Source organism: Marmota flaviventris, chromosome 11 (genome assembly GCF_047511675.1).
Source record: "Marmota flaviventris isolate mMarFla1 chromosome 11, mMarFla1.hap1, whole genome shotgun sequence".
NCBI lineage: Eukaryota > Metazoa > Chordata > Mammalia > Rodentia > Sciuridae > Marmota > Marmota flaviventris.
In genome coordinates, this window is record NC_092508.1 from 109,752,809 (window position 1) to 109,763,767 (window position 10,959).

At 43.2% G+C, this 10,959-nt stretch overlaps 1 protein-coding gene across 1 annotated transcript in view; it reads right to left on the reverse strand.

Moving 5' to 3' along the window:
* Lypd1 (LY6/PLAUR domain containing 1) overlaps positions 1-10,640 on the reverse strand; it is a 29,023-nt gene extending 18,383 nt beyond the window's left edge. Inside the window, exons 1-2 of the mRNA XM_027954037.3 lie at positions 10,532-10,640; positions 9,049-9,186 (exon numbers count right to left, since the gene is read on the reverse strand). Of these exons, the coding sequence (XP_027809838.2) occupies positions 9,049-9,186; positions 10,532-10,583 (190 nt within the window). The 5' untranslated portion in view covers positions 10,584-10,640. The remainder of the gene's footprint in view (positions 1-9,048; positions 9,187-10,531) is intronic.
* Between the last annotated feature and the right edge of the window lie 319 nt (positions 10,641-10,959).

Here is a 10,959-nt window from a genome sequence, read left to right on the forward strand (position 1 = left end):
GGCACAGGTTTGGAATGAAGAATATATTATATGAGAGTAGGGGTTGTTTCTTCCCAATGGAGTTCATGATCAGGGCTGACATTGGTGTAAGAGTTCCTGGTGATAAGATTGGCTGGCGTTGATCTGGTCCCCCAACTGCCTTGACCTGCAAGTTAACTTGGCTGTAGAGTATGTGTACCCACGCCCGTCTCCATTTCCTGAAAACGTTCGTGAAGCCAGGTCATCCTTCAAAGCAATCTGACAAATTTGAAAATCCTGGGTGTGGATTATATTTCAGATTTCTTAAAGGACAGAGGCATTCGTCAGTTATTTCCATCTTAACTAGAAAAGCAAAGATGGATTCCACTTATCTCTATTTTTTTCTTATGTTAAAGATTTGAATGCCTCTGTTTCTGGTATAATATTTAAAAATGCTTGGACAGCAAGCATCCTTCCAGGAGCCCATGTACAGAAATGAAGACCATCAACAGGCCCTAGTAAATGGAGACATACTTCAATTTGGTTATAAAAATATACCCTAAAATGCAAAAAGGATTTGACAATAGGTAAATTGCTGGCTGGAGAACACTGAACCAAGATGCACTTGTTGGCACATCCTTCTATTAGGTTCCCTGTCACCACTCTAGGAACTGTTAGAGATGCTTCCCAACAGGGTGCAGGTGAGCAGGGCCCCTAGCTGTTGTTTTCATACAGACTCAGGTTTCACAGGGGTTGGTTTGCTCTCCCCATCTTAACCTACTCTTATGCCAAACAGCTGCTTCTGATTTGCTTTGTATTTCTTTCCCTTCCACCAGCCAGTGACAGGCTGAATAGGAAGTTGTCCAGCCTTTCAGAGGAAGTTAGCTAACTCATCTGTCTCCAGGTGCAGCTCCCACCCATTGCCTTTCCCTCTGAAGACACTGAAACTCTCCACAGAATCTCCTTGTGTAGCTAAGCCCCTTCACACTCCCAGTTTGGATGTCTTAACTGGTGGAAAACTAATCACCCTGCCTAGTTTCTTGTGATTTAGAACAGGTTTTCTTAAGTTACCAGAGACCCAAGTGGTTTGCTAGATTTTGCATAAGCAGTGAAAGGATGCATAAAACCTAGTGCCTGGTATCACTTAATACAACTGCTTCACTGATGGCTCTTTGAAGAAGTCTCGGTGGAGAGCATTGTCAACTGCTGTGCACATTCGTATTCATCCCGTGTGCGGCGCACTCGACTACTGCAGGCTCAGAGCCGCACGCCTGGCACCACCCGCCTCTGGCACTGTCTCTAGCCATTCCACCACGCTTATGAACAAGTCCAAGAAATAGAAAAACATAAAAAGCTATTGTCCATGTCCAGTGAGAAATGAAATGCGCTGGACCAAGTATCACAACTTCCTTAAAATAATACAACACTTTATCACTTTCGTATGTGAGTCCTGCTCATGGTTTGCAAAGTCATAAAACCCTTGAAATCAACGTCTTGAACCATTGCTGCTCTATTCTATTTTAACGCATCCTTTTAAAAAAAAGCAATTTATTACAAACTCTCAAAGGTTTCACCTTAACTAAAACACTTAATTCAGTCCATCTCCTGCTTTGCTTTGTAGTGTTGGAGGCCATCAGAATTTGGAAGCAATTTATTAATAAGAGAACATGCCCTACAGCTCTGGTCTATGAAAACAGTTTCTGAATCACAATGTAGCCATGGTCCAAAGTTTATCTCATCTAGAAAGAATTAATGGCACAGATCACAATTTTTGTTTTACTCATAGGTTCATTCATCCCAGATTTGATAGAAGCTTCTAAGTTACAGATAAGGCCTCTTGCAGAGTGCCCAAGGGAGAAAATGCATCGTCTCCCATTGGCAATTATACCCCTACACCCAAATATACAGTGAAAACATGAAGAGAGAAACCAGCTTAGTCTTCAAGAGGAAATAAGTAGTTATGGTTTAAATGTGAGGTGTCCCCCAAAAGCTCACATGTAAGACAATGCAAGAAGGTTCAGAGGAGAAATGACTGGGTTGAGAGTCTTAACCCAGTTAGTGAATTAATCCCTTGGTAGGGATTAACTGAGAGATAACTAAATGCAGGTAGGCTGAGGCTGGAAAGGAATCAAGATGATCACACCTTCAGGAAAGAAAACTGCACCATAGTGAAGTCATCTATGGAATGAAAGTGGTAGACAAGAAAGGTAGACAAGAAAGGCTCTGACAGGCATGGTGCTTCAGGGCTATGACCTGTGGGTGGGGCCAGGTGTGCGGACCGGCAGGTGGAATTGCTGACAAGAGCGGCAGGCATCAGGACTACACATCCATGTGTCTAATGATTCTTGTGGTTAATCTAAACCAATTCAAGATCTCCTAAAGAAAAAATAGACTGACTATTCAATGAATGGACCTTCCAATGCTCAGCACAAACCAGTTGTTGGAGGAACATGAATTCCTTTGCCCCACAGCTCACTGGAATGACTTGCTCTTGGCACAGGTTTTTATTTCAACGCAGCAAATTGGCCAATGTTAGCTAATGGAGTTCTAGTGATAGTCACCATGTCCCATCCCACCTCATCCCACCCAGCTCATTTAAAGATCTGTCAGACTAGAGATACCTCTTCAGACACCTGCACTGGTAAGAGGAGAGATTATCTCATAATCAGAAATGGCATGAATGAGCCATGAAAATATTATCCAAAGCAAAAAAAGCCAGTCACAAAAGCCACATATAGCATGACTTCATTTCTATGAAATGTCCAGAATAGGGAAATCCATTTCAAGAGAAATTAGATTCATGGTTTCCAGGGGCTGGGAGGAGGGGAAAATAGGAGCAATTGGTAATGGCTATAAGGTTTTTTTTTTTTTTTTTTTTTTAGGTCAATCAAATGTCTTAGAATTAGATAGTGGCTCCAGTTAAGCAACTCTGAATGTACTAAAACCCACAGAACTGTACACTTTTTAAAGGTGAGTTTTATAGTAGGTAAAATATATCTCAACAAAAATTGTTCTTAAAAACTCAAAGAAAAAAAAAATTGGAGAATGGTACCACAGTGATTGGAGACACCTTGGAGGACAGAAAGTCACTAGAATTTCAGTCCTATTAGCAGTGTGATCTTGAGCAAATTGAGGGACATGTGTATGTCTATCCAGTGGAGATATGATCACACTGGGAGTTTTTCAGACTAATGATGAGGTTGCCCTTGTAAGGAATGAAAGGCTAAATTTGAGTACTCCCTCAATCTGAGAAATGAAGAAACAGTATGCAATGTAGCTAATGCTGGGATATCTGGACCATCCAGCCAAGGTAGATATGGAGAGTGGATGAGGCAACTTCCCTCGAATCCAGGCACGTTTCCATTTGGCGGACCAATTTCTTTAAGTTGGTTAAACTGACTGAATTTTTCATTATCCTGCTGTATCTCATAAGAAAATAGGAAGGCTGTTTCTACATTTTCCAGGGGAAGAAGGTAAGCTCCTAGACATAAGTACCTCAAAGTTCTCTGAGTAAGGAAAGGCTGGAACACAGGTGCTTTCTCTCCTTGTGGAGCTAAGTGCCCTTTCCAATTGATGGGTGAAAAACAAAAGTTGAGGTGCTGAGCCCTTCTACACAGTGTGCTAAGAAACATTGTCTGGTTTAGGCATTAGAACTAACTCAGTCATTCTACCAGAAGGAAAAAAAAAAGAGGAAGAGAGGCAGAGAGAGGGAGGAAGGAAGGGAAGGAGAAGGGGAAGAGAAAGAGAGCAAGTTAGAATTTTTTTTTTGTTTTGTTTCAGGAGTATATAAAGCAAGCCGATTTCCTTTTCAAAGTTCAAAGGAAATGGTGTGTTTTGTTTTCATACTTCGTCTCATTTCCACTTGGGGGGAAAAAAAAACAGCTTTGAAGCCTCTCTGTTTAAGCTCATTAGGAAAACCATCAATGACGGAAGCTTTCATGAAATCGTAGCAGGAGGAATTAGCGTTATGGGAGAGTCGGATCAATCTTAAAACGTTTCATCTGTGGAGATGGGAGGTCAGCATGGCTGCTTGTTCAGCTGGAAAGTTAACATAAACAAATGCTTCACTTACTGTGAGTCCAGGGACTAAAGGCATGTGATATTACCCCTCCAAACACTTCCTTCCAAGCCAGCTCTGCCTGCCACATTAAAGAGATGGATGCACCTGGAGAACTAAGTGAGCAAGCTGATTGGCAAAATGTCTTGCCCTGAAGAGAAGGGTGTTCTTTTAGTGTCTAGAAAGGCAAGGAGGAGTGATATCGACATTCATGGCACAGAATTTCTTCCTGTGTAATTCATAACTTTATTGAAGTGGACATTGAACAGCAAGGATGCTGTTAATATACGCGGATATCTTTCTTGACATTGGAATTCCTTTTATTTTCAAGTTCTTTTTTTTAACCTGTTGAAGTTTCCTTTTCCAAAGTTAAATGATGGTTACTTTTACATTTCTGTTTTTTACTTTATTTGTAGAACATATACCATAATCCATCTGATCAATTCTAAATGGGTTTGAAGGTAAAAAAGTTAAGGACTATAGGTGGGATATCTAAAAGGGAGATAACAGAGAGACCTGGCAGGAGGAAGGAAGATATGGGGCAGGTGAAAGATACCAGATTAGCTAATATCACTGGTATACCTAAAAAAAAAAGATGCTTCAGGAAAAAAAAAAATGTTAGACAATGTCTTTTGTGCCTACAACATAGCATGGGTTAAATAATTTGTAATCTGAACATTTACAAAGAAAGACAATATTTTTCTTACAAGGATTACATGTGTGTGTATATTTGGGCATATACAAATATACATAGGCAAAAATATTAAAAAACAAACTCATACAGACCCGTACTGTTGTGTGTGTGTGTGTGCGCGCTCAAATGCATGTGCAATCTTAAATAAAAGAATCCAGGATAAAGGGACAGTGGTATGAGATTGATGAGCAGAACTGGGTGTCCTTCCTGCCAAGCCAACGCCAAAGACAAACTAGAGCTTATGAGTTTAAATCTTGGTAAAATTAAGCAGAGCTACACTTGAGAAAACATTGGCTGTGATTACCTTTTCATTTTTGTCTTCTAAGAGTGGGTGCTGATTGTTCTATGAACATCTAGTCCTCTTGCTATCCCTTTAGATCATGAAATTAAACTACTTAAAACGTAGAGCCATCCTTGCCCAACTTAATGAGCAACTGACTAATCCAAAGGAAAATAGCCTTTACTTATACAGCTATAATGTAGAGATGCAACATGGCATGTAAATCAGTAACTCTTGTATTGCAAAACAGACAAATAGATTAATGCTTGTTGCAAAGGATGGGTGAAGAGATCGATTAGGTTACTGATTCAGACCATGAACTTTCTCTCAATATACTGCATTTAACTTTTAAATAAGGTTTGGGAGAACCTGTAACATTTTGCTCACTGACAGAGCTATATTTTACTAAGGGCAGAAATTGGCTAGTCTATAAAAATTAAATTATGCCCCTTTCACTGTATCTAGTCAAGAGGAAAAACTCTAATTACAAGATTGCACTGTCAAACAAATGCAAATTCACATTCTTTATACCCTGGTTTAAAAATTCATGCTGGAAGGTGGGGGAGGCTTCTATTCTGAAATGAAAATCAATATTTGAAATATTTTATGGAATGCAATGATAAACAAGAGCAAAAGAAGTGTCCTTATCAAGGGTGCTAGTGTATAGACACTAACCCATTAACTGCAGAGCTGGTGACAGCACATGTCATTAGTTATGCAAACATTTAAATATCAATTAGTAAGAACAATGAAAGAAGCTGAAGCAAACCTTCTCTTCCCCATAGCCTAAGCCTTATTATTTTGCAAATGACCAAGGAGAAAGAAAGCAATGGCAAATAATCTCAGCACCTAATAGGAATGCCACTCTGAGGGATAGGTAAAGGTTAATTTTAAATGTATTTCCCAATTGAAAATTAAATGTACCCGACTTAAAGTTCATAAGAGCTGAGTTTGCAGACTTAATCCAGAAAGGACTAACTGAAGGCCTGGGCATATTGCACTGTTGGTAGTTTTTGGAGAGAGCGTGCCTTTCATTACTCCTTAATGTCAGACTGGTTTAGTTCATTAAAATTTCTTAGTCCATTTAAAGTCTTAGATTTTCTATGTCTATGAAAAATGTGAGGCCACACAGCACTCAAATTTTAACAGTCCTACAGGTTGGTTTTCATGTTCTTTCCACATCCCCTTTGTGGCCTGTCTACCCAGCCCGTCAGGTCAATTTGATAATAATTGCCTTAGTCCTTAGAAATTGACCTGTTATCTTTTCAGGCAAACCCACAGTTCGTTTTACTATGTAAGAGGCTGGTAGGAGGTATTATAGCAAAGGTTTTATCTTGGGAAACAGGTTTCAAGTACCTTTACTAACAGGTAAGAGTGGTGGGCTTGGATCAGACATCTAATTTTTGTGGAGTTCTTCTCTGTTCCTCTACAACACAAAAATGTGAGCAATTCTCAATTAGACTACTCCAGGATCACTTGGGGAGCTTATAAAAGATCAATGGCCAGATATATCATGGACTATGAAATGAGCTTTAGGTTGTGAGGGGAGGGGATATCCATGTGGAGTTGAATAAAACTCCAGGAAGATGTCAATATTGCACCCTTAACTAGGAATCAACCGGTCCTTTCAACTCTAAGGCAAGAACCTCAGGGCCTTAATTCTGATTTTTATTCCTAATGGTATCATGCAATAGCACTATTTTCTTTCTCTGAGTGGAGAAGTTGACAACACAATAGAATTAAATGCTGGCTGATTGTAATATGGGGAAACAGTTCTCAAAAGAGGACTACCAGATTTCATGTAGGGAAAGAGCCAAATACATAGGGTACAACAAAAGTTAGGTTCTTGTTACAGTGATGCTTATGCTACATTGTTGTCATTTAACAATTGAGGTTTTTGGTTTGTTTTTCATCCTCCTTGACAAAAAAAATTTAACAGGTCTCTAATAATCATATGGCAATAAACATAAAAGTGCCTTGGGAGTATGAGCCCCCAGGCATTGCTTTCTGATGCAGAAACAAGTGGATTTGGCTAACTTTTACTAATTTAGGCTCACAATTCCTTCTGCATACCTGGACCTAGTACTTTTCCCTTATAGCTGGTTTTTTTCCTTTGTGTTCATTAACTGTTCCTGTTTTCCAAACTTCACAACTGAGATGGACTTATTCTATTGGCCCATAACCTGTGGCTAGAGAAACCTGGTTTGTAGATAAGACACCCATCTTGGGTTATTAAAAGCAAGCAACCTCAGGCCAGGCACTTGATGGCTCTGTGCTGAAGTTTTCTTTGGATACAATGGGAGTTTATAATGCCCACTCTGCCTTTTCATAGTATGGTTTGGAGAAGAGAATGAAGCAAGGTTAAAAAAAAAAAACAAAAAACAGCACTTTGAAAATGGAATGTGTGGTGTTTATCTTAGAAACATAGAGGGAAGAAGTGTTTCTCAGAAAAAAAAAGTTACCTTGAATTCAGTTCATATCATTTTCTCAACTATATCCCAGGTTATAAAACACAATGCTTAGGTAAACAGAGGCCTCATGGATGCTGAAAAGTTCTTCGTGTGTCCATAGTACCTCCCCATTTTGTCTGGCTCTACCTACTTTAAGGTAGAAAGCTGGAAATACTTGGAAATAATAATTTGGAAGTGATAATAAAGTGTTTTCAGTGATTAAACTAAAACCACAACAATTCTTCTGGTAGAAGGACAAGAAATTTGGGGCTCTGGTAAAATGTAGGAATGAAACACAAGTACCAAAGAAGTCATTTGTAAAAATTATCCACAGTCTTAGCTAGAGAATCACCACTAAGTTTTGTTTTATTCTGCCTTTTTAATAGCCCCCCAGTCCTCTGTGAAAATAATGCTTGCTGCTTTTCTTGGGACAAGTTATTCTTGAGAGCAGTTAAGTCTCAGCCTTCCCAGAAGAGTGATTTGGGTAGAAAGAATCCATATCCTGGCCAGTAAAGACCTATAAGGAACGGCATGTAAAACCACACACACACACACACACACACACACACACACACACACCATGTCACAGAACAGTGATGAGCTGAGCTATGGGGAGCTAGCAGGCGTACTACCCAAATAACAATGGCAACAAGACATTTTCAGGCCCTTATTGAGAGGAAACTTTCCCAAAGTGGTGGTTTTAAAACTACCATTCTTGTAATGATTTACCAGTGGGTTAAGGGAATCACTTTGTGGGGCTCTGTGGGCAGTTTGCTGAACAAAACAGGGGCAGAGCTCCTTTTTATTCTATATCATTAATCGCATGATGGTATTTCCCATTTTTTTCAATAGCTTTTAATTGGCAATGTCTCTCTTATGGGTTTGACCTTGGAAGTGAAGCAAGAATTCCAAACATTTTCTTACAATTTCAGTTACATTTTGGGGGACTTGGGTTCAGAAAAGACTATTAGGGGGCATGCTCGGGAGTCCTACCCCCTTCTTCCCTTCCATAACGCCCAGGCCCCTTACTCAGCCAACTAGCAGTTGCACCAGTGGGGCTGGGAACATTCCTTTGAAAGATCTTAGCAATTTGTGCCTGGAATTTGATGCATTACTTCTAAAATTAAATAAAGATCCTATAGTATTCTTCAAAGAAATATGGTGTGGTTCTCTGACAAAACACATTTTTCAAGCACTGACCTCTGGGAACCTCAACTAGCTCCATATTTCAGGCTGACATCGCTCACAGACTACTGTCTAGTTTCCCAAGCAGAGGCTGGTTATTCATATATTTTCCACCCTCTGATCTGCTTTTAGCATGGGGAGGTGAGGGGAGTAAATAAAAAGAAGAGAGCCACTGATTTAAATGCACTTCTCCTCCCAAGTCCCTTGGGGGAGAAGCCCTGGTAATTAACTCTAATGAGATTAAAGTAAGTTGGAACTCTTCATTTTCCCAGCATTGTAAAAGTAAATCTGTGATAACCAGTGTGTGTGCTTATGCATTAAATCAAAGTCAGTCCTTTTTTTCCCCCTGTAATTTAATGCCCCCTCCCACCTCCCACAACAGGCTGAAGGGCGGAGGGAGGGAGCGTCTCACCCGGGCTCTTACCAGCACTTTGCTCCATCACTTCTTTTTGACACATGTCTTGAACATTCACCGTGCAATTCACGATGAACTCAGGGGAGGAGCAGTCGTTGTTCAGCTGGAATTCTTCGCACTGGTAGCACTGGATTTGTAGCGCAAAGCCTGCAGAACAGATGCAATGGAGTTCACAACAGACCCACACTGGGTCCACCCCAGACCCCACGACCCCCTCCTGCCCCACAGAGCTGTCAGTTCCAGGCTTTAAGATGCTTGCGGATCTGGTGTCTTCACAGATGTAGCTGAAGTCGGCAGTGGGCGGCGCGGGTACCCAGGGTCTCCCAGGATAAAGTGTAACGCTACCTGCGACCCTTAGATCCCTGCTCTAGACACAAAGAGTGCATCCAACACCACTTGGGTCCTTTGCCCAAGAAGTTGAAAGGAGGAGGGTGGGGTACAAACCGGACTGCGAGGTAGTTCTAGAGATGAGCTTCAGCTCCAGTCTATGCCAGAGGATTTGCCTAATTGCTAATTGGTTACAAATTACTTAATTACTATTTTGGCACCATTCATGATTGCATTCGCAGACGCCTTTTCAGTTATATTTATTTATTTATTTGAAGTCAGAGTTCCTGTGCTGTGGCTCCAAGGCTTCCTGCGCTCCAACCCCGGAACCCGGGAGGAGTCGCCGGACGCCAAGTGTTACAGCGCCCTAAGTCCTGGGTCCCTTCTCCGGGACTGTTCTCTCCGCGGCGGAGGCGGCGGCAGCTGGTAGAAGGTAACCTGTGTTGTGCCTTTGAGCGCGCTTCCGGGACCACGACCCCGCAGCTCTTTCCGGACGCTGATTTTCTGGGTAAGCATTGGCTTAGGGTCTGCAGTCGGGGTCCCAGCTCTGAAGAGCTCAGTCGGGAGCTGGTAAGCGAAGAGGAAGCCAGACATCTGCATCTATCGTTGCTTCAGCTGGTTGCTCTCTTTGGCTCTGGGACCTTCTGTCTAAACCTAATTGCCAGCGCTCCCTCTGCCCCTGTGTGTGCCCTTCTAGCCCCACATTGATATTGCTTGGAATGTAACAACCCAGCCCCGGCGCCACCGGGTAGCAGGCTGCCGCGGGGCGCTGCTCACCTGTCGGCGGCGCCACTCCCACGGGTTGCCAGAAACGCTTGGCAACTTGGTGGGATTCGGGGGATGCAGTCCCCTCTCCTTCCTATAGGCCCCCAGCACTGTTCTGACCTTCCGTCTTTCCCAGCCTAGCTTCTCCCCCACAGAGCTGCCCAAGCAGCTGCAGCTGGGAGTCGCGCAAATCCGCCGCTCCCGGGCTCTCCTCCCCAGGCGCGGGACTTGGAGACTTTCCCAGTCTAGCGCCTCTAGGCACCAGTCGCCACCGCTAAACTCCCGCTGGGCATCCCCAGAGCAACGCTGGCCCGTAGCTGGGCACATGGGGGGCGAAGAGACCAGAGGGTAGATGAGGTGTCCGCGACTAACCGAGCTGCTTTCCTCTTCATCCTCTTACCTGGAAGCAAGAACAATCCGCAAAAAGTTGTCGCGATGCCGAGGACCCACATCCTCCCGGAGACACGGGGCCGGAAGCGGGCAGGCGCACATCAGAGGCGGCGACCGCAGCGGAGGCTGCCCGGGCCGCAGTGGCTGTGGCTGCTGAAGCTTCTGGGGCCCTTGCTGCTGCCGCCTTGGCGACTGCTGCCGCCGAGAGGAGCCGCAGGTGTCGCCCGCGGCGTCCGCATCGCCCGCGCAGGGGCTCCTAGCTGCGGATCCCGGACTCCTCTTGCTAGCGCTCCCGAGCCTAGAGCGGCGCCTGTGGAGTTGGCGGCTCAAGCTGAAGAACTACTGGCGATCCAGAGCACCCAAAAAACTCTCGCCTTTTCTCCCCTCCACCCACTCCAGGCACCACGTGACTGCTGCCGAGTTGGGGTGGGGGTGGCG